Source organism: Castor canadensis, chromosome 3 (genome assembly GCF_047511655.1).
Source record: "Castor canadensis chromosome 3, mCasCan1.hap1v2, whole genome shotgun sequence".
Lineage (NCBI taxonomy): Eukaryota > Metazoa > Chordata > Mammalia > Rodentia > Castoridae > Castor > Castor canadensis.
This window is the reverse complement of record NC_133388.1, coordinates 35,420,735-35,446,102: the sequence shown is the minus strand read 5'-3', so window position 1 is coordinate 35,446,102 and position 25,368 is coordinate 35,420,735. Positions and strand designations below refer to the sequence as shown.

At 36.0% G+C, this 25,368-nt stretch overlaps 1 protein-coding gene across 9 annotated transcripts in view; it reads left to right on the top strand.

Moving 5' to 3' along the window:
* Pcnx1 (pecanex 1) overlaps positions 1 to 25,368 on the top strand; it is a 175,034-nt gene that overhangs the window by 125,877 nt on the left and 23,789 nt on the right. For 5 of the 9 annotated variants that reach the window (XM_074067666.1, XM_074067661.1, XM_074067660.1 and 2 more), the window contains 10 exons: positions 1,328 to 1,543; positions 7,811 to 8,064; positions 9,231 to 9,461; positions 11,389 to 11,489; positions 12,238 to 12,388; positions 13,929 to 14,159; positions 15,413 to 15,687; positions 18,485 to 18,690; positions 20,707 to 21,149; positions 21,555 to 21,695. In XM_074067666.1, coding sequence (XP_073923767.1) covers positions 1,328 to 1,543; positions 7,811 to 8,064; positions 9,231 to 9,461; positions 11,389 to 11,489; positions 12,238 to 12,388; positions 13,929 to 14,159; positions 15,413 to 15,687; positions 18,485 to 18,690; positions 20,707 to 21,149; positions 21,555 to 21,695 — 2,249 coding nt within the window. Of the gene's footprint in view, positions 1 to 1,327; positions 1,544 to 7,810; positions 8,065 to 9,230; positions 9,462 to 11,388; positions 11,490 to 12,237; positions 12,389 to 13,928; positions 14,160 to 15,412; positions 15,688 to 18,484; positions 18,691 to 20,706; positions 21,150 to 21,554; positions 21,696 to 21,886; positions 24,323 to 25,368 lie in introns of those variants that run through there. The other 4 variants (XM_074067662.1, XM_074067664.1, XM_074067668.1 and 1 more) reach the window with 2 other exon arrangements.

Here is a 25,368-nt window from a genome sequence, read left to right as displayed (position 1 = left end):
TTTGTATCCATTTCATGCGTAGATTCCCTCAAATGCTCTGTTCATATAAGAAACCAATGTATAAGAATCAGATTGGTTCTCAAGTATAAATTTAGATTTATTTGATATTAGTAGCTATTATCACATTCTGGTAGAGAAAAGAAGAACCTTAGCTCTAGTATATGTCTCTTAGGGGCTAGAATTCTCAGAATGCTATCAATGCCATCCTGTGTAACAAATTAATACACTTTTGTAATGGGCAAACATTAGAATGTAGGGTTCTCCTTCATTATTTTAATATTTAGTTAGACTAAGTTTAAAATAGTTACTAATGTTTGAGTAACTTCCCAGTTACATTCCCTAGTACTGTACTTGTACCACTTACTTTTATCACTTATTGTACTTGTATAACTTACAGGTTATTGCTTTGGATGGGCTACTTCTAGAGATGGTTATTTATTGGGTGATGTTTTAGAGTAATGTTTTTCTTACAGGATTGCTATGATACCCAGTTTTGTCAGTACCTTATTACTGTTATTTGTGTGTGTAGTTTATTTCTGCTTAATATTAGCCATCTTTTTGTTCTCTTCCTGAATTCTTTTATCATTTTTTTCCTTTTTGGGTGGATTTCATTATAAGGCCTATTTCATTGAATAATAACAGTCCAAGAACTAGAAATTATGAGCTGATAAAAAAGTAGAAAAGTTCTTAGAATACATCTAATCAAATTCCCACATTTACACAGATGGGACCCCTCAAAAAGGTTACATGACTTTTAACTCTCAATTCTGAAACTTACTCATTATCCTATGTGTGTTAGTCAGGTGGATGTCACTATGATAAAATATCTGAGATAAACAACTTTCTTATTTTGGTTCATAGTTTGAGAGATTCAGTCCATGGTTTCTTAGCCCATTGCTGTGGGCCTATAGTGAGGCAGAACATCATGGAAGGGAGCATATGCCAGAGCAAAACTGCTTACCCTCATGGCAGTTTTCAGAGAGGAGAAAGGACAGGGGTTCTAGGATGCTCTTTAAGGAAACACCCCAATGACCTCTTTCTTCCAACTAAGTCCTTCCTCCTGTGTTTCCAACATCTCCCAATAGTGCCACCAGCTGAGGACCATGCCTTCATGACATGAACCTTTTGGGGTACACTTCATATCCAAACCACTGTTTTATTTTTACATAAGAAAATTGTAAGAGTATGTACATCATTTTTCTTATCAAATAAACTCAAATACAACCCTAACTGGAATTTACTGTTAATATTTTTAACAATCTTGTTTATCAGTAGAAAGGGGACTTAAGATAAAATTTAATGTTTTTTTTTTAATTCCTTCTTATAGGATCAGATGACAACAACTTGAATTCCATCTTTTATGAACATTTAACCAGATCCCTACAACACAGTCTCTGTGGTGATTTGCTACTAGGACGGTGGGGAAACTACAGTACTGGGGACTGTTTCATCCTTGCCTCTGACTATCTCAATGCATTAGTACACCTCATAGAGATAGGCAATGGGCTGGTCACTTTTCAGCTGCGGGGACTTGAATTCAGAGGTAAGACATTGACCCTTTTATAGCATGCACCTATGACATCTGAGTTTTATGTGTGTATATCTCAAATTAAGTTATATAATTAGATTTTTGGGTTTGTAGAATGACAAAAATTTTTAAAGGTAATAATTAGACCTTTCCGACAAGTTTTTGTGTTCAAAGAGTTTTTTTTGCCATATGGTGTTGTATGTGAAGGTAGTGGCACTTCCTAAAGATACTGAACTTCTGTACTGTGCTCAGCCTATTACCAGGCCCTTTTGTGACCAGTTGCACATGTTTGCTGAATGGCTAGAGGCATAAAATGTTGAGTTTTTGTATGAGGCAGAGAAGAATTCACTGAGTTATGGTCATAAAAAGAAACCATACCATTGTATTCTATAGTTTTTTTTAAATTGAGATGAAATTCATATAACCTAAAATTAACCCTTTAAAATGGCATTTAATAATTCATGGTTTGTGTAGCTACTACCTCGGTCTAGTTTCAAAGCATTTTCATCACTTCAAAATAAAACCCCATACTCATTAAGCAGTTACTCCTCAATCCCACTTCCACTAGCCTTTTACAGTTTTATATACTGACAAAGTCTTTTCTACACAGAAAAGTATACATTCAGAAACATACCAACTTGATGTAATCAACTTCTGTAAAGTTGAATAATTTGTAAGCATTAGCAGAAACATTTTATAGGAATTTCAAGTATTTTATTCACTACCTTTCTGGCCATGGAATATTTATACATAAGAAAAAGGTTAGATCAAAAAGAATTAACCTAGAAGGTAACACACATGCACAGGAAATTAATGTGAGTCAACTCCCTGTATAGCTATCCTTATCTCAACCAGCAAAAACACTTGTTCCTTCCTATTATTCCATATACTCTCTTCAACAAAATTAGAGATAAGGGCAAAATAGTTTCTGCTGGGTATTGAGAGGGTGGGGGGAAGAGGGAGGGGGCGGAGTGGATGGTAAGGGAGGGGGTGGGGACAGGGGAGAGAAATGACCCAAGCCTTGTATGTACATACGAATAATAAAACAATAAAAAAAAGAAAGAAATTTTAGAAAGTTTTTAATCAATTCTAAAAAGTTTTTTTGGAGTATTTTTAGTCTGGAATAAGAAGCAGGGAAGCAATTAACTCAAAAGAGAATCAGGCCAGATATATACCTGTGATGGTTAGCCTTGATTGTCAACTTGATTGGATTGAGAAGTATTTAGGAGATTAGGAAAGCACACTTCTGAGAATCTTAAGTGAGCATACCCAGAGAAGATTAACTAAAAGAGGAGGACCCATCCTGAATGTGGGCAGTACCATCCCATAGGTTGGGGGCTGGGATGGGCTAAAATGAATGCCGGAAGCCCACTAGCCCAGGCAGGCATTCTCTCCCTGCTCTCTGGCTGCTGTGCTTTGCCATGCCCTATTCTCCATGGTGGCCTGAAACCATGAGCAAAATAAATCTTTCCTCCCTTTGGTTCTTTTCCTCAGGTATTTGTCATAGTGATGAAAAGTCTAATAGCTTTCTCAGTACCCTAATAGGTTTTATTTTTACCCTGGTATTGAATCAGAATGCCTGTACCTGTACTATGAAGAATCTGTATTGGTGGAGCAAGTTCTTCTCTAGAAGCTACTATGTTCACTAGAAATAATACTTGGGCAGTACTCAGATTAATGGAATAAGTATTGATATTTGGTATTCATTTGTAACCCTTCTCCTGCCCCTTCTATTCTTAACATATATCTCTCTCTCTCTCCCTCACCTACTTTCTTTGTCATTTGGTAGTACTGGAGTTTTGAATTCTGGGCCTTGCAGATTCAGTTTTAATATTCCTATGCTTGAAAGTTTTCAGTGACTTCCCTTTGCACTTAAAATACAACTTAAATACCTTAACTTGTCCTACACCACTATGTGGTCTGGCTCAGCCTTTTCTCCACCTTTACCTTACACCACCTCACCCATTGTTCGTTCATTTTCTTAGATGTTCAAAAAAAAAATTTTTTTTTTTTGGTGTCTGAACTCAGAACCTCATGCTTGACAGGCATTCTACCACTTGAGCCACCGCACCAGCCCTTTTTTGGGGTTGGATATTTTGAAGATAGTGTCTCATGAACTCTTTGCCCGGGCTGGCCTCGAACTGCAATCCTCCTGGGTCTCTGCCTCCTGGGTAACTAGGATTTCAGATGTAAGCTACAGGTGCCCAGCAGATGTTCAGAACTTTTTACTAAGTGCTCATTATTGCCCTTCAGAGAACTACCAGTCATCTGTCTCCTTCCACCAGTCTCCCATCTGCAAGTCCTTAATTGTTGTTAGAAATTACCCTAAATATCATTTCCCGGAGAACCTCCTCTAACTACTTATCCCACACACTTCTGTCTCATCTTACAATGTTTTTACTTCCTTAGCAATGTATTTGTACATATGTCTAAAGCTTATTTCTTCTCTATGCCAGGAATTGGTACACCTTTTTCTGTTAGACCAGATGGTAACTATTTCTGGCTCTGGGAGTTCTGCACATTCTCTGGTGCACATTCATTGTTGGTGTATTGCCGGTGTTCTTTGTGGTGCCAGAGACTGAACTCAGACAGGCCTTTATTTTTTATTTATTATTTTTTAAAATTTTAAACACCCCAAGCCATTCTTTGCTTGTATTTGGCCCTGGGTTGAGGTTTGCCAACCTTTGCTCTGGAGTATAGACTCCTCAAGGGCAGGAATCACTTCTGTTCAGTCATTACTTTGTATCCACACCTGTAACACACAGCAATTAGTATATAACAAAGTTTTAGTATATAGTTTATAATTTTGGTTGGTTTCCTTTCACTTTTTGTGCAAAGTTAATTTTAACATGTCTTGTTTTGTTGTTGTTGCTGTTTCGTTTTTTTGGTGGTGGTGGTGGTACTAAGGATTGAACTTAAGGTCTTACTCACTAGGCAAGCTCCCTACCACTTGATTCACAGCCCAGTCCTTCTGTTTTCAGTTTGTTTTTCAGATAGCATTTCATCTTTTGCCCAAGCCAGTTCCAGACCTCAATCCTGTCATCTCCACCTCCTGGGTTTACAAACATGTGCAACCATACTTGGGCCTTAACATGGCTAGTTTTTAATATGTAATGTATGTTAAATTTGTAGATTGGTTAAGTAATGCAAGCATTTTTCTCCTTTTCTTTATTTTAGAGCTCTCATGGGGTATGATTATATTCTTGCTCAAATATTGATATAATACTGGATTTTTTTCTTCCTTTACAATGTTATCCGTCTCCTACTTCCCACCTACCCAAACATTAATTAAGAATGTCATTATCATATGCAAGGAGCAGGGTGGTTGGAGGGAGAGTGTGATGCACACTTATGATCCCAGCACTAGGGAGGCTGAGGCATGAGGATCTTGAGTTCAAGGTCAGCCTGAGCTACATATTTAAAAAAGCCCAAAAAAACGAAAAACAAGAAAACGAGGGCTAAGGATGTAGCTGATAGGAGAGAGCACTTGCATAGCATGTACTAGGTTTGATCCCTAGCATCACAGAGACAAAACAAAAAGATCTTGTCTTGCCAGGAGGATATTTGGATCTGCTGAGTGTTTTGATACATTTTCTTGGCATACTCCATTAAGCTAATTTGATTTAAGTTCTTTGCTTTTATTTGTGTATTGTGGTGGTTACTTAATTTTAAGTAGTAATTAAACAAATTTCTTAATCAATTTCCTATAGGTCTTGGTTAAACCCATTCATATTTTGTTCATTTGTGTTTATATCAGTATTCTCAAGATTTCACATTAAGTTTTATGTGAAAAAAATTTTTTGGCATTACTGGGATTTGATCTCAGGGCCTTAGGCTTACTAGGAAGGTTCTCTACCTCTTGAGCTAACCCCCGTCTGTGGCTTTAGTTATTTTTCAGATAGAGTGTGGCATTTTTTTGCCCAGGGCTGGCCTAGATCGTGATCCTTCTACCTATGCCTCTCACATAGCTAGGATTACAGGCGTGTACCAGCATGCCTGTCTTATTGGTTTAATTGGAATCTCATATTTTGCCCAGGCTGGTCTTGAATTAGATACTCCTGATCTCCACCTCCTTAGTAGCTGGGATTGCAAGCATGCACCATCATGCCTACATCTCCTCCCAATGTTAAAGTTTGTGATACTTCTACCAGGAACAATTTTCTAAGTCAAGCTTTATACATCAAAAATTTGTCATATTGATTAGATTCCTTAAACTTTTTACTCAAATTAATTTTAGCATTTTTTCCATGATTATGAGTTTTGTTTATTTTTGCCAGTAATAGTCACTGTGAAGTGGCTGGAAGATCTAGCTAATTCAGGGAACAATTTTTCATAGTTCCTCATAAATATTCTAGACTCAGTTTCATAAGTCTCCAGATTCTTTCTTCAGTTGTTACTATAATTCTTACATTAATTATTGACTTCATCTTCTGAGGAAAATGTATTACTAGGGCATGTTGGTATTGTAAGTAGTCTTGTGGGGTTGGAATGGTAGAGCAAAAACATCTTTCTTTAATTCATTTACCCCATTCCCCTCGTTCTGCCTGAACTAAGGCTCTCATTGAGTCATTATCAAAACCTCATATTCCCTCTTACCACAGCTGTTCTCTTTCTGTCACTAACCAAGTGACCTGTACAGCATATCGCTTTCATCTTAGTTCCTCATTTAAAAGCCTTTCTTCAGCTTCCCAGAAAAGATGGCAAACTGAATCAAATGACATAATATATAAAACCAAAGGGATATTCTCAACCTAATACTGTAATTTAAAAACAAAGATAGACTGGGGACATTTCTTCTAGAATTGAGTGATTCTTTTGGCTTCTGACATGTTCTATCACATGGATGAAAAAGAAAAACTTCTCAAGGCTTTTTATGAAACTAACGCTTATCAAAATATGACTAAGCTGGCATTTAAAAAAAATCTGTAGTTTAAAGTTCACTTGTGACTATATATATAAAAATCCTCCAATTGTAGAATAAGCAAAATCTAGCAGTACTTTAAAAAATTTCAGCTGTTTTTTCATTTTTGAAATTAAGTATTAGAAATCAACTCAATAGAATTTACTCTATTTCAGTAAACCACAGAAGAAAAGCATATAGTTATCTCATGATATGACAAAGCATTTGATAAAATTTCATTTCCCTTGAAGACACTCTATAAAATTGCATGCATTTTTATTATGTGGTAAAGCATGTATGTGTGTTTTTAGTGAATATTATGTATAGTAGTCAACCACAGCATGTATTCCCATAAATGCCAAGTTTAAGACAAAGGTTTTTGTTATCACTATTTTTTAACATGAATTTGAAAGTGTTGGACAGTGTAATTAAGAAAATAAAATAATAAAATCATTGAGGGTTCTAGAGTTATAAATAATTCATTCCTTTGCTTGGCCAAAATAACCTCTTTAGCCTTATCTTTCATCATCATACCACCACTATCTTTTTATCTCAATTTTCTCACAAAAAGTTAACATAAATTAACATTAATGGAACAGATACTATTTTGCTGGCATTAGACTTTTGTGTTTCTACTTTTATATTTAATCTTCTTTGTATTTTAATTTCAATAATATTAATGCAAAGAATGCCTATTTAATAAGTATCTTGTATAAAAGAATATCACTTTCAAGATTTGTTTGCTAGTAAGAATAATCAGCAGGCAAGTCTTAAATGCCAATAATGTAATCTTACCAATTATTGTTAGAATTGGCAACAAAAAATTTATGTATTTAATATTAAATAACAATGAGCTGTTACAAGTTATACGCCCCAATAAAACAGAATATACATATTTCTGCTTATAGCATGGACGCAGTACTAGTAAAAGGAGCTCAGGTTCTTTGAGTTCTGCATGTCTACTTGTATTCCTGTGTCTCAGATGATTCAGTTCTCATTCCACTGTTGTTCTTTTTGTTTTGAATTAACTCATATCTTTAGTTAGACATGCATTTACTCATTGGCTTTCATTTGATGTGAATGAAATTGTGAACCCATTTGAAAAGCTTGGAAATCCATGAGTTAAAAATAAAAATGTTACTTTCCTGCACAAATTGCCAGAGCCTTTAATGTGCTAAAGTACACTCTGATTCTGCAGGATGAATATATAGTATGCCTGGTTTGGGGAGTCTGCTACAATTTGTTAATGAATATTCTAAGGCAGATGAATCATACTTTGAACTACTATAAAATGTGTCTTTTTTCCCTAAATCTCTTGTGTCCTCAAAGCATTCATTTTTCCCACTTTCTGGTCTTTGTAATGGTCTCCATTTCTCTTTAAGGTACCTACTGTCAACAACGGGAAGTGGAGGCCATTACTGAAGGTGTAGAAGAAGATGAAGGATTTTGCTGTTGTGAACCTGGCCATATTCCTCATGTGCTTTCATTTAATGCTGCATTTAGCCAGCGCTGGCTAGCTTGGGAAGTAATAGTCACTAAGTATATTCTGGAGGGTTATAGCATCACTGATAATAGTGCTGCTTCTATGCTTCAAGTCTTTGATCTCCGGAAAGTCCTCACCACTTACTATGTCAAGGTAAGTATATGTGCCTACTTAGGTCTTTGGATAACTGAGACATTTCTTGGAAAAACACACACACACACTCTCTCTCTCTCTCTCTCTCTCTCTCTCTCTCTCTCTCTTTAAACTTGTGCTTTTCTTCTAAGTAGTGATTTAAATTCTCTAGTGTCCAGAAAAGTCAGCAAAAATATACCTATAAAGACCTTGCTGTTTCTTCAGTGGATCGTATCCCATTTGTTCATTAGTACTAGTAACTAGCATTTGTATGTATGTTTTAGGCATTGTGCTAAGGAATATTCACGCACACACACACACACACACACACCTTGTTCAATTCTCTAAAGAGAGTTAAGTCTCTATTTGGGTATAGTCATGTAGACATGGTTTGCTACCCATATAGCTGACCTACGTCTCCAGGAATTCTAGAGGACAGTTTGAGACTGTGGGGCTATAGGCCCCCATTCGAAAAAACTTATCAGGCAGGCATTCCAAGGGCTTAGAGCTTACCTCCTACGACTTGAGGGAAAAGGCCAGACCTCTCATTGGGTCAAGTCAGTACTTTACTATATTAGATATTCTGTCTTTGCTAAAGGTCTTTGAGAGATATAGCATGATAGTAACTGGGGACTTCTAAGTGAAGCTGGTGTTTTTAAGAAGAAAGCATGTGATAAACTTTAAGGACCCACATCTGAATTTTCCATATGTTATGCGTTTCACCTTATTTGTGTGATTGGGTTGAACCTTGAACCTTCCATTTAATGTTTAGTAATCCCAACCTTGAGAAGCTAGAGAGATTGATTTTACAACATTTTTTTTAAACATGAGTGTGTGTGTGTGTGTGTGTAATTTTATGTAATACATATTTTTTCAAAATAAATGCAGCATAGCAAATTTTTTCACCTCTCTTAAAATATCCTAAATGCAACACATTGAAATCAATAGGCTACATGTTGTCTTGCTGAATTTATGGTTGTGATTTTAAAGTTTTAAGTATTGTTTCATCTAGGAAGGCCTGAGGTATATTATAGCATCCTTGAAATGTATACACAGAAAAATAAGCTACAATAAAATATTTTTGAGTTTTATTATCTGAAGAAACAGTTGGAATTTATTTCACTGAGGAATTAGAATTAATTCAGATTCTGATTTATCTGAATTTTTTTCCTTTGTTTTCACATTAGGGTATTATTTATTATGTTACAACCTCCTCTAAGTTAGAGGAGTGGCTAGCAAATGAGACAATGCAGGAAGGACTACGCCTGTGTGCAGATCGAAATTATGTTGATGTGGACCCAACATTTAATCCAAACATTGATGAAGACTATGACCATCGGCTTGCAGGCATATCCAGGGAGAGTTTCTGTGTGATTTACCTCAACTGGATTGAGTACTGCTCTTCCCGAAGAGCAAAGGTAGGGTAGGTTTACTTCATTTGCAGCTCTTTAAATTCCAGGTTTTTCCAAAGGTGGAAAGGACATCCCTTTAGTTATTATGAGCTCACTCTCCCAAGCTTCCTCTTTCTGACCTTCTGGGTTAGAGAACCTGTCTGGGTCATTATGTTTGGGCCAAATAAACATGTTAAGGAAAATGCCCTCTTCCCCCCACTCATTTTTTTTAATCCTAATTTCATAGCCCCTCCCCTCTGCAAATGCACATGAGTATACGCAAACTCACATTATGTGCTTTACCCTCCAATATCTAGTCCCTTCTTAAGGTCTGCTGTCCACCAAACTCAAGAATAATTATCTTTGTCCCAAATACAAAGTCTAGACTAACGCTCTCTATAAGAACTTTTAGCTATTGGATGTATCCTCTGCTGTCCAGCATCACATGTGAGTTTACATACTTGAAATGTGGCCTAGTACAACTAAAGAACTGAACTTGAAATTTTGCTTCATATTAATTGATTTAAATGTATTTCCTCTTATGGACAGTATACCTGTAGTCCACTGTTACTTTTTAAAATGAAGATTCTTGGACTTCTGAGAAATTCTGATTCAGTAAGTTAGGTCAGGGATACAAAATATGAGTCGCCTGGGTGACTTTAATTCAGGTGGCTCCCCGATATACATTAGGATAACTTGTCTTATCCTAAAAGTGAAATGAGTTACAAACTTTAGCAACTATTATTTGTTCTAGGTTTTAGGATGCTCATATTCTTGGTGAAACTGTAACCACAGTACCAAGGTCTGTGATTCCAGAGCTAATCCCTGTCACCACTATTACTTGCCAGGCAAAAACCTGTGGAGTTGAACAACCAGCTTCCTTTTTATTTGATATAATGGAGCATAATGAGGCACCTTGACAACTAGTGCATTTATTGTAGTTTGGGACATAACACACCTGCAGCATTCAGATTTAGTACCTGAGTTAGCCATTACTCTCCAGCTGTTCTAAGGCATCCCATTTATCTCAGCATCTTTTCTCTTTACTTGCTTAATAAGAATGAGAGTATCCTGTACTTCCTCTCTGACAGTGGCCTTTGACCTTTTTACTAGATGTGCAACGTATACTAATCAGAATAGCATATTTTTAAAGAAGGAATAATGAGTGAAATAAATAACCTCCTAAGAGGCTCAAAAAAAGACTAGTAGACAATTGAAAATGGAGAACCTCAGAGTTTAACTTCTTTTCTTCTAAATGTGTAATAAGTAGTATTTTTTCATACACAAAATATACTTAAGATGTTTTGCATACTATTCTCAAATCCTTGTACCTTCTGTTGGTGGAGAGGGCTTTGAGAGGAGTAGTCATATTATTTCTAATATTGCTTCTTTGCCCTAGACTTTATCAGTCCTGTCTACTCACTGAGATTTAGATTCAAAAGGTTTACCTCCAACATGGGTATTACCCTAGTCTCTTCAGAGACCTTGTTATCACCAGGTCAGCCAAGTATATATTCTACTTACTCCAATCTCTTATAAGAAAATTATTAGTATTCTTTTAGCATTATACTCACCCTTCTGCTGTAGTTTTTCTTCCAACAAAACTAATGCCTACCTCCTTAAGAGTATGCATTCTGTTCTCTGAATTACCATTTCCAAAATAATCCCTTCCTAGGTAAGTTTAGTAAGCCATAGGAATTTGCTGACTTCAAGCTTGAGTACCCTTTCCAGAATATTAAGAATCTGCCTCCTGCCCTTCTACAGTTTCCTTCCAAGGCAGTGTTCTAACTTGAATAATTACACAGAAATGATAAAAAAAATCATCCTTTCTTTCTATAATAGTGTATTAGTTGAATTCTTTATCTTCGCTCTGATTTATTAATTACATATTTTCTGATTTGTTGAATATGTAATATATACTTTTCTGATAACTAATGTTCTCTCTTTTTTAAAGCCACTGGATGTGGACAAAGATTCATCCTTGGTGACTCTTTGTTATGGACTCTGTGTTCTGGGACGGAGAGCTTTGGGAACTGCATCCCACCATATGTCCAGGTAAAGCAGATGTTTTTATTTTTAGGAAGAGAGTATGAGAAGCTGTCTAACCTACTGAAGTCATTTTTTATGGAAGCATTCATTTTATGCTACCTCAATGCATAAATTTCTTTACATTTTTAATTTCTATAGATCTTACCTAAATGTAGTTGAATTCTATTAACTGGTTAACAGAACTAGTTTGTTTTTTTCAAATTCACATGTGAATAGCTATTGATAATGGTAATGTAATGGATTTAAGATATTTTATAATCACCTCATAAAATTTGGTCTCCTCCCATTTATGTTTTTCTAACAAATTTGCCTGTTTTTATTTTCCATATTTCCTTTTGATCTCTGTCCAGTGCATTTATATTTTAATATAGTATGTATTTGATTTGAGACTTAAATAAAAACTGAATTTTCTGACATAAATATCCAAATGAATTAGAATTAAATATTGCACATTTTAAATTTAAATTTTTCTTCTAAATTTTACATATTTTACATTAGACTCTCCTTAATTTATTTTAATTTGTGAGTTCTTTGCCTGTTGTTTATTTACACAGACTATGGCAGTGGTTTATAAGTGAAGGTCCCAGGTCAAACAGGACTTATCTCTTGTGGTTCTTATTTAGGACTTCTGACTTTAGTTTCTGGAATCTTTTTTTCAAAACACTCCCAGATGATTCATGCACAGCCAAATATAAGAACAGTGTCATGAGTACCTTTGCCAAAATATGTGAACTTTTATCTCCAATCTTAACAGTAATTTAGAGTCATTCCTCTATGGATTGCATGCACTATTTAAAGGAGATTTCCGTATTTCTTCAATTCGAGATGAATGGATCTTTGCTGACATGGAATTGCTAAGAAAAGTAGTAGTCCCAGGAATCCGTATGTCCATTAAACTTCATCAGGTAAGAAGGCCAGATTTTTAAAAATTGATTACTGGGGTTTATTGGTACTTCTTTATTTGGCTTCCACATTTTGCTTTTTTAGGAACTTGTTGAAAATGTTCTCATCTAAAAACTAATGATTCATGATAAGACATTAAATCTTAGAATCCTGAACTTGTGTTTCTAATGGTAACAATAATAGCAAATTTATTGAATATTAGTATTAGACAGTGACTGACCTATACATGAACTTGAACAAAAATGTAAGCAGTGACAAGCTAATAATAAAGATCTTTGACCTCTTATAATACTTGTATTGATTTCATGTGATTGTAATTCATGCCTCTTCCCTGAATGAATGAATACCTGACAACTCTAAAAGCAGCATAGTAACACTTCAGAAGTGGTATACATGCTACTATGACTGAACTGTGTTTCCTTTGCTGTGTTATGTAGAATAATAGAGCAGGTTTAAGCTTAATTAAATAATCCTAGCAGAGTAATAAAATTAAAGTGAGGTCCCACAATGCATTCCCAAAGCCCTGGATAATTTCAAGAATGCATTGAGAAATTGCACTTGTTTCTGTCATCATTAACCCTTGGCTATAGTCATCAGATCTGATGGTAGGCACCACATGATAAATGCCTCTGCAGTGCCCAAGTTGGACTGAATCTTTTTTCCCCAAATAAATATTGAATTACTCTTCAAGTGATTTTACTATGTTCTAAAGCATCAGGATTAAGTGAAATCCCATGTTCTTTAGGAGCACTACTAATAAGGTATGATTTATTTTAAAATCTCTGAAAATACTGTTTTAAAGATGATGGAGAAAATATTCATGTGAGATTAAAAAAAAGACAGTAACTTGAAAATAAGATGTTTTTAAAAGTTCATAATTTTTCACATTTTAAGCCCCAGTAAAAAGAACTATTCGAAGAAGATTAAACATCCTCCACTTTAAGCATTCCTAATTTCCAACTTCATGTCCATTTTATTAAGAATAATTATTGCCTATGTCTGAAACTTTTATTTTTCATTCAAACAATTGTATTAATACTAGTATACAAAAGTGGTATTCCTTCCCTGGTGTAAATATTTGCTAAAGACAGCATATCGTGTCACATCAAGTATCTGTTAGAACAGGAACGTGCATATTCAGTGTTTAAGGTAAGAAGTGCTATTATGTGATGTTCAGAAGTCCAGGACTGCTTTTCGGTTTGGTAAGTGAATGAATGCAGTCTCAGACCAGGTTCTGTAGAAGCAAAGTCAGGGTCCAGTGTTCTTATGCAAGAGACTAAGGAGGGGAAGGGGCAGGCATGGTGGCATCCCAGTATTCCCACACTGAGGCAGGAGGATTGCAAGTTTAAGGCCAACCTGGGCTACATAGCAAGTTCCAGGCCAGCTTGGGCTATATTCAAGACCCTGTCATGAAGGAGAGAGAGAGAGAGAGAGAGAGAGAGAGAATTTTCACTTAGTAACTTTGTAACTACAGAATTTATCATTCTGGAAGTCATTCTCTTTTTTTCCTAAAAATACATATATTTTATATTTCTGTGTTAGGATCATTTCACTTCTCCGGATGAATATGATGACCCAAGTGTACTCTATGAAGCCATTGTATCTCATGAGAAGAACCTTGTGATAGCCCACGAAGGAGACCCAGCGTGGCGTAGTGCAGTCCTTGCCAACTCTCCCTCCTTGCTTGCTCTACGGCATGTTATGGATGATGGCACCAATGAGTATAAAATCATCATGCTCAACAGACGCTACCTGAGCTTCAGGGTCATTAAGGTATGTTTGTGAGCCATTCACTTGTGGAAATTTAAGTCGGATAACTTGATACAAACTTGTAAAAAATCAATTGAAACTTTCTTTTTCATTATTTAGAGAACACTTTATTAGTTTTTGTAATCAAACCCATGTAGATAAAGCCTTACATATTTAATATAGTGCATTACCCCTTGTACAAATGGGAAAAAATTAAGTTTAACATTTCTAGACCAGTGTGGCTGTTAATTTCTGCACAATGCCAACTCAACATGGTAAATTGAAATACTTTTTTCCAAAGTTGACAGCACAGCTAAAGTTTCCAAAAGTTCAAATTATATGTATATGTATGAGTATGTCTGTAAATATGTATATATATTTATATAAAAAGACCAATAATAGCAGTATGTTATACATCAATAGCAGCCACAGCTTTTCCAGGTTCTGCAGCCATCTGAACAAAATTGTAGAGACATCCAGCACACTCCATTAAAAAAAGAAAAGTAAAAAAAAAACCAGAAAACTGATTGAAACTTTTTATAGAAAAAAGGACCATACTACCTTAGCATTAACTGTTTATGAGTAATTTACTCTGTCCTCTGAAACTTTCTCATGTACTTAAAGTTTTGCTTATTTCATTTTGGGTGATCTTTTTTTATACACTATATTCCAGGTCTTTTATCTTTACGTATGCAGTCAAGGCAGCATCCCTTCTTAAAAAGTCAGCACCATATTGCAAATGTGATATGATCCCTAGGTAAAATAATATCATAGCTCATGCTTAGTAGTAATTAGAAATGAGCTATAAATAGATCACTGTTATTTTTCCATATGTGTCTAATTGTGTGTGTGTGTGTAAACATCTCAGGGCTTAAGGAGACTCAGCCTCTGAAATTTGTTTTGATAGTTTATAGTGATTCATTTTTATCTGCATCATTTAATCAACCTCCCAATAGCAATATATTCATTTCAACTCGAAATATATGTTCTCTCTCATTTCTATCAAAAATATTATCTAATTCACTAAACTTAGTCATTAATCAATTTGAAAAACTAATTGGACTACATTTTACTTGATACTTTTACAAGATAGAGCAAGGAGAAGAGTGCTGTAGATTATTATTTAGCAGTCTGCTAATGATAAAGGAAATTGGTTGTCTCCTATTCAGATGTGATCTACCTATGTTTGTTTCCAACTTTTCACAGTTGGTTGTCATACTGTTTCTGTAAATTTATTCTTGGTCCCTCACCTAGTTCCATTGTGCTTCGGCTTCCAGGTGAACAAGGAATGTGTCCGAGGTCTTTGGGCTGGGCAACAGCAGGAGCTTGTTTTTCTACGTAACCGTAACCCAGAGAGAGGTAGCATCCAGAATGCAAAGCAAGCTCTGAGGAATATGATAAACTCATCTTGTGATCAGCCTATTGGCTACCCAATCTTTGTCTCACCCCTGACAACTTCTTACTCTGATAGCCATGAACAGCTTAAGGAAATTCTTGGGGGACCTATCAGCTTGGGAAATATCAGAAACTTCATAGTGTCAACCTGGCACAGGTAAGCAATGGGCAATGTATCCTGTAAGTCGCAGCTATCTTTGCCCTCTTTATCTAGACAGTGTTCATTAACTCACCTGGGAAACTTGTAGAAAAAAAGATAGATGCCATGATACAATATGAACTTGGTCTATCTGAACTTCAAGAAGTAGAGCATTTTGTCTCTAAATCTTAGATAAATCTAATGTATAACTGTTTAAGAACAGTTACTATAGTATTTGATAGAGCTTTGAATAATTCCCTTTCCTTTGTTTAATTTTTTTATACTGTTGCAGAGTATTGCCACTGTTAGAAATTGCTGTTTGTGTCAACAAAGAGGGCAGATTAAGAGCATAAGAAATACGCAGATTGGTTACATCTATTTTAGCATCCTGTTCCAGCAGTTGAGGGTCGGGGGGGTGGTGCATTCTATACATATTGAAACACTTGGGTGGGCAATGCAGAGATTCTCTGCCTTTTTAACAACCCATCTCCCCAGTCTCAAATCTGTAGTGTGTTCAAGTATGCAAGTAAATTTTTTTCTCTCCCCTTTGTCTAGTAAATTATGACATACAGTATAGGAACATCATAGTTTGGTGAATAATGAAGAAAAATTGTAGATCATTGTTTTCAGTTTCTTCCAAGAGTTGTTCAGATTCTTAAAATATCCAAGCTTAAGGGAAACAGGATCTTATGATTAAAGCAGCAAACTTTTTATTTTTATTTTTATTTTATTCATATGTGCATACAATGTTTGGGTCATTTCTCCCCCCTTCCTCCACCCCTTCCCTTACCCCTTCACCCCCTCTCTCTCCCCCCTCACCCCCTCGCTACCCAGCAGAAACTATTTTGCCCTATCTCTAATTTTGTTGAAGAGAGAATATAAGCAATAATAGGAAGGACCAAGGGTTTTTGCTAGTTGAGAGAAGGATAGCTATACAGGGAGTTGACTCGCATTGATTTCCTGTGCATGTGTATTACCTTCTAAGTTAATTCTTCTTGAACTAACCTTTTCTCTAGTTCCTGGTCCCCTTCTCTTATTGGCCTCAGTTGCTTTACAGTATCTGCTTTAGTTTCTCCGCATTGAGGGCAACAAATGCTATCTAGTTTTTTAGGTGTCTTACCTATCCTCATATCTCCCTTGTGTGCTCTCGCCTTATCATGTGATCAAAGTCCAATCCCCTTGTTGTGTTTGCCCTTGATCTAATGTCCACATATGAGGGAGAACATACGATTTTTGGTCTTTTGGGCCAGGCTAACCTCACTCAGAATGATGTTCTCATTTACCAGCAAATAATAACATTTCGTTCTTCTTCATGGCTGCATAAAATTCCATTGTGTATAAATACCACATTTTCTTAATCCATTCGTCAGTGGTGGGGCATCTTGGTTGTTTCCATAACTTGGCTGTTGTGAATAGTGCTGCAATAAACATGGGTGTGCAGGTGCCTCTGGAGTAACCTGTGTCACATTCTTTTGGGTATATCTCCAAGAGTGGTATTGCTGGATCAAATGGTAGATCAATGTTTAGCTTTTTAAGTAACCTCCAAATTTTTTCCCAGAGTGGTTGTACTAGTTTACATTCCCACCAACAGTGTAAGAGGGTTCCTTTTTCCCCGCATCCTCGCCAACACCTGTTGTTAGTGGTGTTGCTAATGATGGCTATTTTAACAGGGGTGAGGTGGAATCTTAGTGTGGTTTCAATTGCATTTCTTTTAGAATCTTAGTGTGGTTTCAATTGCATTTCTTTTATTGCTAGAGGTGGTGAGCATTTTTTCATGTGTTTTTTGGCCATTTGTGTTTCCTCTTTTGAGAAAGTTCTGTTTCTTTATTGGTTCATTAATTTTGGGAGAATTTAGTTTTTTAAGTTCCCTATATATTCTGGTTATCAGTCCTTTGTCTGATGTGTAGCTGGCAAATATTTTCTCCCACTCTGTGGGTGTTCTCTTCAGTTTAGAGACCATTTCTTTTGTTGAGCCGAAGCTTTTTAGTTTTATGAGGTCCCATTTATCTATGCTGTCTCTTAGTTGCTGTGCTTAAAGCAGCAAACTCTTAATGGGTGTTTTAAAATTTTTCTAAAAGTACCTAGTGCTTAAAAAGTAAAGTTCTACCATTTTAACATCAATCTCTATCCAGACAGAAGGAGAAACATAAGCCAGGGTGTTCAAAGAAATGTTCTTTTAAATATATATATATATATATGTGTGTGTATATATGTATGTTATACTGTATATATATGTTATATTGGAATTACCTTGAAGAAGTTAGGCTATTTCTCTTTTAAGAGAAATGGCATAAACATGGAAATCTGATTTGCTTGGAACTGAGGCTTTCTTCCAGGCAAGACTTCCAGTGCCAGATTGAGACAGTCATGGCCAACCTGGGACAAAAAACAAAACATGAAAAACAATTGCAGTAGCTCTCTTGAAGTTGCTGCAGTAACAGTATAAATAAATAAGATTTGGGGGTGTTGCATACTTCAAAGCCTTTGAACACACCCCAGCAAGAATTGTTTCCATCTCTGATCTTAATGGTACAACTGTCTTTTGCACAGTTCTTCATTGTGGTATAGGAAAAATGATAGAGTATATAAAAGTGAAGTAGGCTGGAAAGATTTGAGGCAGTGGATAGAAGAGGAGTATGCTTCTTTAGCCATTCTTTGAAAAGAGACTTGTTTTGTTCCTGATATTAATTGCACCATAAAGATGTTCAAAGGTGTACGTTAATAGCATTAACAGCTCAAAATGAATAGCTGAAATAGGATAAACTATTTTATGTGATCTTGGGATAATGTTTCCTACTCTGGTATTTATTCCTAGGCTAAGGAAAGGTTGTGGAGCTGGATGTAACAGTGGTGGCAATATTGAAGATTCTGACACTGGGGGTGGGACTTCCTGCCCTGGCAACAATGCTACAACTGCCAGTGATGCCCACAGCAACTTATCCCAGGGAAGCACTGGAAATCCTGGGCAGGGATTGGGAGCGGTACTCCACCCACCTGTCATGTCTTATCCTGCAACACTAGGTAATATAAAGCAAAGTTATATGTGTAATGTTGTGGTAGGAAACAGTTAGTATGTGTGTAAAAGAGGAATACGTATTTTCTACTTGAAAATATATGAATAGGATATTTTACTTGACTTTCAGTTGTATTTGTTTATGTCATTTATATATATAATCAATATATTTAATTGATATTTGACATATTTACACAGGATATTAAGGATTTGAACATATAATCTAAAGACTGATATTTAATTTATCTATCTTATTTAACAGGAGAGACTTGGTCTCTCCTGATGAACATATTGCCATATGTTATAATGATCTTTTATGTAAATCTTTGTGATCAGTTATGACTTTACTATCCTGCAGACTTTAAAAGTGGAATCATTAACATAGACCTTACAAGGATAAGTCTGTTGATACCTAGTGCCAAAAATCATTCCAGAACGTCTTCTAACCAGTTGATACTCTCAGCAATCATAAAGGAATGCCTGTGTCATTGACCTTAGGCATTTACGTGGATTAGATAAAATGTTAAAACATTTACTTAAGTTAAAAGAATTCCAGTGAGATTAGAATTAAGGTGTAGGTGGATCAACATTTAAGATGTTTTTTTTCCTTCTTAGCAAAAACCAGAATTTTTGTTTGCTTGTTTTGTTTTTGGCCATGAGCTTAGGGCCTTGCTCATGCTAGGCAGGCTCTGTTCCACTGAGCTACACCCACAGCCCACAACTGGGAACTTAACCTGCTTCTTTCATGTGCCTTTTGTTCTTGCTTTGATTAGCTCTTTTTATTTTGAGGTATAAAATATATGTAGCTAAGTTTTTAATATAGTTAATGATTATTTCCTAATAATCTTCACATTACTCTTAAGAGTCAGAAAAAAGGCAAGTGGAACAGACTGAAAGGCCAGTGATAGGCATTGAGAAACATAGCTGCCGAGCTTGTCACGTTTTAGGTCCTTTATAAATACTTGTCTTTTCCTATTTGACAAAAATTATATATTTTTGTTATACAGTATGATGCTTTAATATGTGACTATGTTGTGAAATTGTTAAATCAAGCTAGTTAACATACATTTATAATTTTGAGGGGTCAATACTGGGGTTTAAACTAAGGACCTCATGCTTGCTAGGCATGAGCAGTACTATTTAAGCCACTCTCCCAGTCCCATTTTTGTGTTGAGTATTTTTTGAGATAGAGTCTCATGAACTAGTTTGACTTTGAACTGAGATCCTCCTGATCTCTGCCTCCCAAATAGCTAGGATTGTAGGTGTGAGCCATCAGTTCCTATTAAAATCATACAGTATTTCTTAATAACTATTTCTGACTGCCTCTGTGATACTTCATTTCTGATGTATTAAAGAAGTATTTTTGTTCCAATTTTTTGCTCCAAAATAATTCTGTGAAAGGTGTTTTAGGATTTACCCTAACCTTAAATCTTGATTTTACTATGAATTTGTCTTTCTTATGCCTCAGAATTTGAAAAAGCCTTACAAAAGAGAAACTTGTAAAAACCACACAAGAAAACAAATGTTTATTTCTTTTAGTGCCTTTAAAGTTTTAGGCCTAGGGCTAGGCACAATGTTTTATGTCTATAATCATAGCTACTTAGGAGGTGGAAATCAGGAAAGTCATGGTTAGAGGCTGGCCAGGGCAAAAAATGTTAGTAAGACTCCATCTCAGTCAATAAGCCTGGCATGGTTGTATGTGTCTGTCATCCCAGCTATTCAGGAGGTATAGGTTAAGAGGATCTTGGTCCATGGCCAGCCCCGAGCAAAAAGCAAGACACTATTAGAAAAAAAAGCATAAAGGGTGAAGCTGTGGTTCAAATGGTAGAGAGCCTGTCTGCCAAGTGCGAGGCCCTGAGTTAAAAAATCCTGGTGCTGCTGAAAAAAAAAATTTTAGGTATATGTAGTAAGTTCTATACATTTACCAAGTGATTGCTTAGAGGAGAAAGACTTAGAAACTGAAGCACAAAAGCCCCCAGTGTGACCCGTCCCCTATGAGTGAGGGCTTCTCTTATTCCCTCCAGGCACCAGCCACAGTGCTCACTCCGTCCACTCAAGCCTGGTCAGACAATCCCCCGCTCGGGCTTCCGTAGCCAGCCAGTCTTCCTACTGCTACAGCAGCCGGCATTCGTCTCTCCGGATGTCTACCACTGGATTTGTGCCATGTCGGCGCTCCTCCACTAGCCAAATATCACTGCGAAACTTGCCATCATCCATCCAGTCCCGCCTCTCCATGGTGAACCAGATGGACCCCACCAGTCAGAGCGGAATGGCCTGTGTGCAGCATGGCCTGCCCTCCTCCAGCAGCTCCAGCCAAAGCATCCCGGCCTGCAAACATCACACTCTTGTGGGCTTTCTTGGGACAGAGGGAGGTCAAAACAGTGCCACTGATGCCCAGCCAGGCAGCACCTTAACTCCTGCCAGTAATTCACATGCCAGAAAGGGGGAAGTGATTTACAGAGTCCAAGTGAGTTAAGCCCAGATATCTTCCTGTACTGTTGCTCCTTTGTTTGTATGTCTTCTTTGTTGAGTAAAGGTCTCTTGTGAAAACACATTTTATGTTTTTAGGCTGAGGGATTAGAGCGCTTTCAAATGTTGGAGAAAAAGTTTCTGCCTCCAAAACGAAAGCAAGCAGTTTTTGTAGTAGTGATACGTGCTCCCTATCAGCATTGACACACAGCAGTTGCAGGACAGTCCACTAACAGACTGAAAAGAAGGGGAGGTGGCTTTTCAGATTTTTTTTTTTTAATTCTACTGTAGACAGTGGGGAACTTGATGTAGAGTCCTGTGAAAGAAATTTTGTTTGGAATTATATTTTTTATCAGCAAGGAAAAAATGAATTGGAAGTAATCCTTATTTACTTACAATTTAGATTGTGGATCCCAGTCAAATTCTGGAAGGGATTAACCTGTCAAAAAGGAAAGAGCTGCAGTGGCCTGATGAGGGAATTCGGTTAAAAGCTGGGAGAAACAGCTGGAAAGACTGGAGTCCTCAGGAGGGCATGGAAGGCCATGTAAGTTCTCTTATAAAGTTGCCTGATGCTCTGATTTTTTTGTAGTATGACTCACTCAAAAGCATGGTTTAGCTGATTCCTATCTTTATGCTTTATTCTCAAGCAGAATCGCTCCCTCTACTGAGCAATGAGAGCTTGCGAGTGCATTCAAGGTCTCTTCCACTAATGTGTGTTTTGTTCTGAGTCATTAGGTGATTCACCGATGGGTGCCTTGCAGCAGAGATCCAGGTACGAGATCCCACATCGACAAGGCAGTGCTTCTGGTCCAGATTGATGATAAATACGTGACTGTAATTGAAACTGGGGTACTAGAACTTGGGGCTGAAGTGTGAACTGGTGTTTTGTAGCTACATTTCCTTTCCCACTCACTTCAAGACTTTGGAAAAAAGAGAGGAGTGAGCAGAAGATGCTTGTAGGGGTCACTTCTATCCTTTTGTGGGAAACTTGAGAACAGTGGTTTGGTTAAGCTCCTCTCCTTTGCCCTTCACCCTGACTCCTGTCACTGTCTCCATCCCCAAATAAAGCTGAAGTATTTTTTTAAGTTAGCTGCCAAGAAAACATTTTGCATGAAAGATAAAGTTCTGTTAAAATACATCTTTAATAAGTTTTTCCTATACATTGACTGTACTTTAAATCAACAAATTCTTCATTTCTAAACTGTGATTTCGTATTTTTCTAGTTTCTTTTCCAAAGTAATTGCCATGTTTTATCATAGAACATGAAATCCATTGACCTTGATTTTTACAAACACACCCATGGTAAACATTCAGTTGGACACATAGAGGTATAAAAGCTTAATGTACAGTAAGAGAGAAAATGAACATAGATTTATCTTACTCCTTGAGCGCTAAAAACTTTAATGAAAAAACTGCACTAATTTTTTACAACAATGCACTAAATCTGAGATTTCTCAGAACATTTATTTATATATAAAAATAAAATACCATTATTTAAATTGCCTTTGGGATTAACCCTTCCCTTCCCTGATAAATACAATAAGCAGGAACTGTGCTGCTTATTTTTCTGTTAGTGGTCTATGCTCTTGCCAGTACGTCAAATGTGACCCTTAAGAGGAATACAAAAATCTCAACATATACATAGCTTCATCCTTGACATTTCCCGGAGCCAGTGGTCAGTGGATTGGCCATGTGAACACTGCTGCCTTCGTCCTTGTCCACATCTCAAATGGGCTCATCTCAGTGTGTACTCGTGCTTCCCCTGTTTGGAGCAAGCTCTGCTGGGGTCTGTTCTGGAGAAAAAATATTTTTGCTTTTCAATGAAGATGAACAGCCAGGAGTTAAAAAAAAAAAAAAAAGGGATTGGTTGACTTTAAGAATTCCTAGCTCTTGAAGTCGTTCACATGAAGTTCAGTTTCTCAAGTAAAAATTTTTCAAACAGAATTATCCATCTGGTGCAGTTCTTTGTTATATCCCTCTTTAATAACTTTGCTTTTTGTTCCCCCTTCTTTCTGTTACTTGAATTTTATTTCCTATAATTTATGGTATATACTTATAATTTCAAATATTTATAACTGACTAAGTTCATATGTTGTCTCATAAATTATATTGGTTTTTGTTTTGTTTTTTACAAAAAGAATGTATTCAGGGAAATATATATCTCAGATTTACAATTAGGTCACATGGGAACTGCAATTTAGGTTTAATTTGAAACTTTGAGTATTTTCTAAATTCTTAAAAAAAACTTCCCTTTCATCTAAAACTCAAAAGAAATTTGTACATTTCTTCTAAGCAATTGAGAGCAGCCATCTTTCTCTTCCCCTGTGAATAAATAGTAAAAGGAAGCAGGTAAAGTTAATTTTGATACATTTTATTTAATATATCCAAAGTATTACCATTTCTACATGTGGCACTGGCCACATTTCAAGAACTCAGTAGCTACTTGTGCCTAGTAGCTACTGTGTTAGAACACGCAGGTTTACAGTATCTTTTGATGAGGTGACAGGAGAGAGCTATTTTTCCTGCTGGTTCTGATACAGATCTCACAGTATAGCATAACATTGCAATAGAGGTATTGAAAACTAAGAAAGTAAATAGCTGATACACAGAATCTTTCTGTAGTTCCATTTCAAAACCTTTTTATTTTCCTTTTTTCTAATTTTAAAATTTTGTGGTCATTCAGAACCCAATGTGCCTTGTGTTGACATTTCCATAGACTTCACACTTTGCAAATTTTACTGTTTAAAATTAGTTAACTGAACCTTTACACAAAGGAGCCCTTTCTAAATTTACTGTTTTAAACTGTATTTTCCTAATACTGTCATTATATTCTGCATCTGCCTCATTTTGGCAAAGCTGTAGTGTACCGTAAGTTCAGTGTCATTTTTTTCTGAAGCTGATTGTCTGTCTGTATCTGTTTTTTAAATCTTTTCAAAGGAATTATGTTCCCTGCTGCTTGCTCCCTCTGAAATGAATACGATCTTTTCATGGTCATTGCCTAGATGGAGAGATAAAAGGAGGCTTTCCAATCTTAGATGGAAGATACCTATTTTCCTACACAAAAGAACAACAAAAAATCTGAACTTTATATGATACAATCAGAAGGGCTGCAATTATTCCTAGCTCCCCTACTCCCTCTAACACCCACCCCCACCCCAAATTTGTTATATACATCATATACTCTGAGAAGTCACATTTCTTATGCAAGACTAGATTTTATATGGAACACATATATCAAGTCTTAATTTGGGATAGCAATTAATGGACATTTTTCTTGAAACAAATTAACTTTTGTTATAACTCTTTATAAATTAGGAACCCTAAGGGAACCCCTATTATTTTTTGAGTCTAAAACTGATAGACTTTTTAAAAATCATACTACTTTTTTAATTACAGCAAGAGAAATAGTGAAAATTGAAGATTTATGTCTTAAGAATAAATTGATCTAAGTTATTAAAAATGTTTATTTCTAGATAATTATTAAATTGATCTTAAATGTCTTGTTTCTGTTGCTCCTCAGAGAATAGTGAATTATTTTAGATTGTCTGCTTAACCTTTTTTATTAAAGTACAAAACTCCAGCGTACAATAGTGGGTTTAGTTCATAATTGCCAAAACTTTCAGAGTTTCCTAGTGTGCAAATAAAAAAGATATAATTCAAACACTAACTTTTTCTTTATTTCTTCTAAGTGGAGCTGCATGATTGAAACCTTGCTTTGTTTTGTTTTCTTGCTTGATTTTCTTTTGAAAGGACAAGCCTGGAATGGCCTTTTAAATTTTTTTCCTGTTATTCAGTGGCAAAAAAAAAAAAAAAGCAAACAACATTTTATAACTCTTAATTAAGCTTTTGGTTAATCTTCCAACTTACACCTTGGTGTGAACTCCATTTTTACACCATTTTCAACACTCAATAAAACTTTACATGTTGGCTTTTTGCTAAAGAGCTTTAATTTTTTCAAGAATCTAGATTGACATAAGATGCTGATATTTATGGAACTTGGACCGAGTAGTGGTAAGGCTCTATGTATATTTTTAAAGATAAAATAAATTGAATTACCTTTTAAGAAATTAGTGAATAAGCTTAATAAGTGTTCTGCCTTCTTTGCATTTCCATTGCTAGAGGATTAAATTCCATTAGATTTGAAGTGCTTTGAAAAATATTTCAAGTATATCTGAAATACTTCTATTAATCCTTGAACAAAAGATATCAGACAGCAT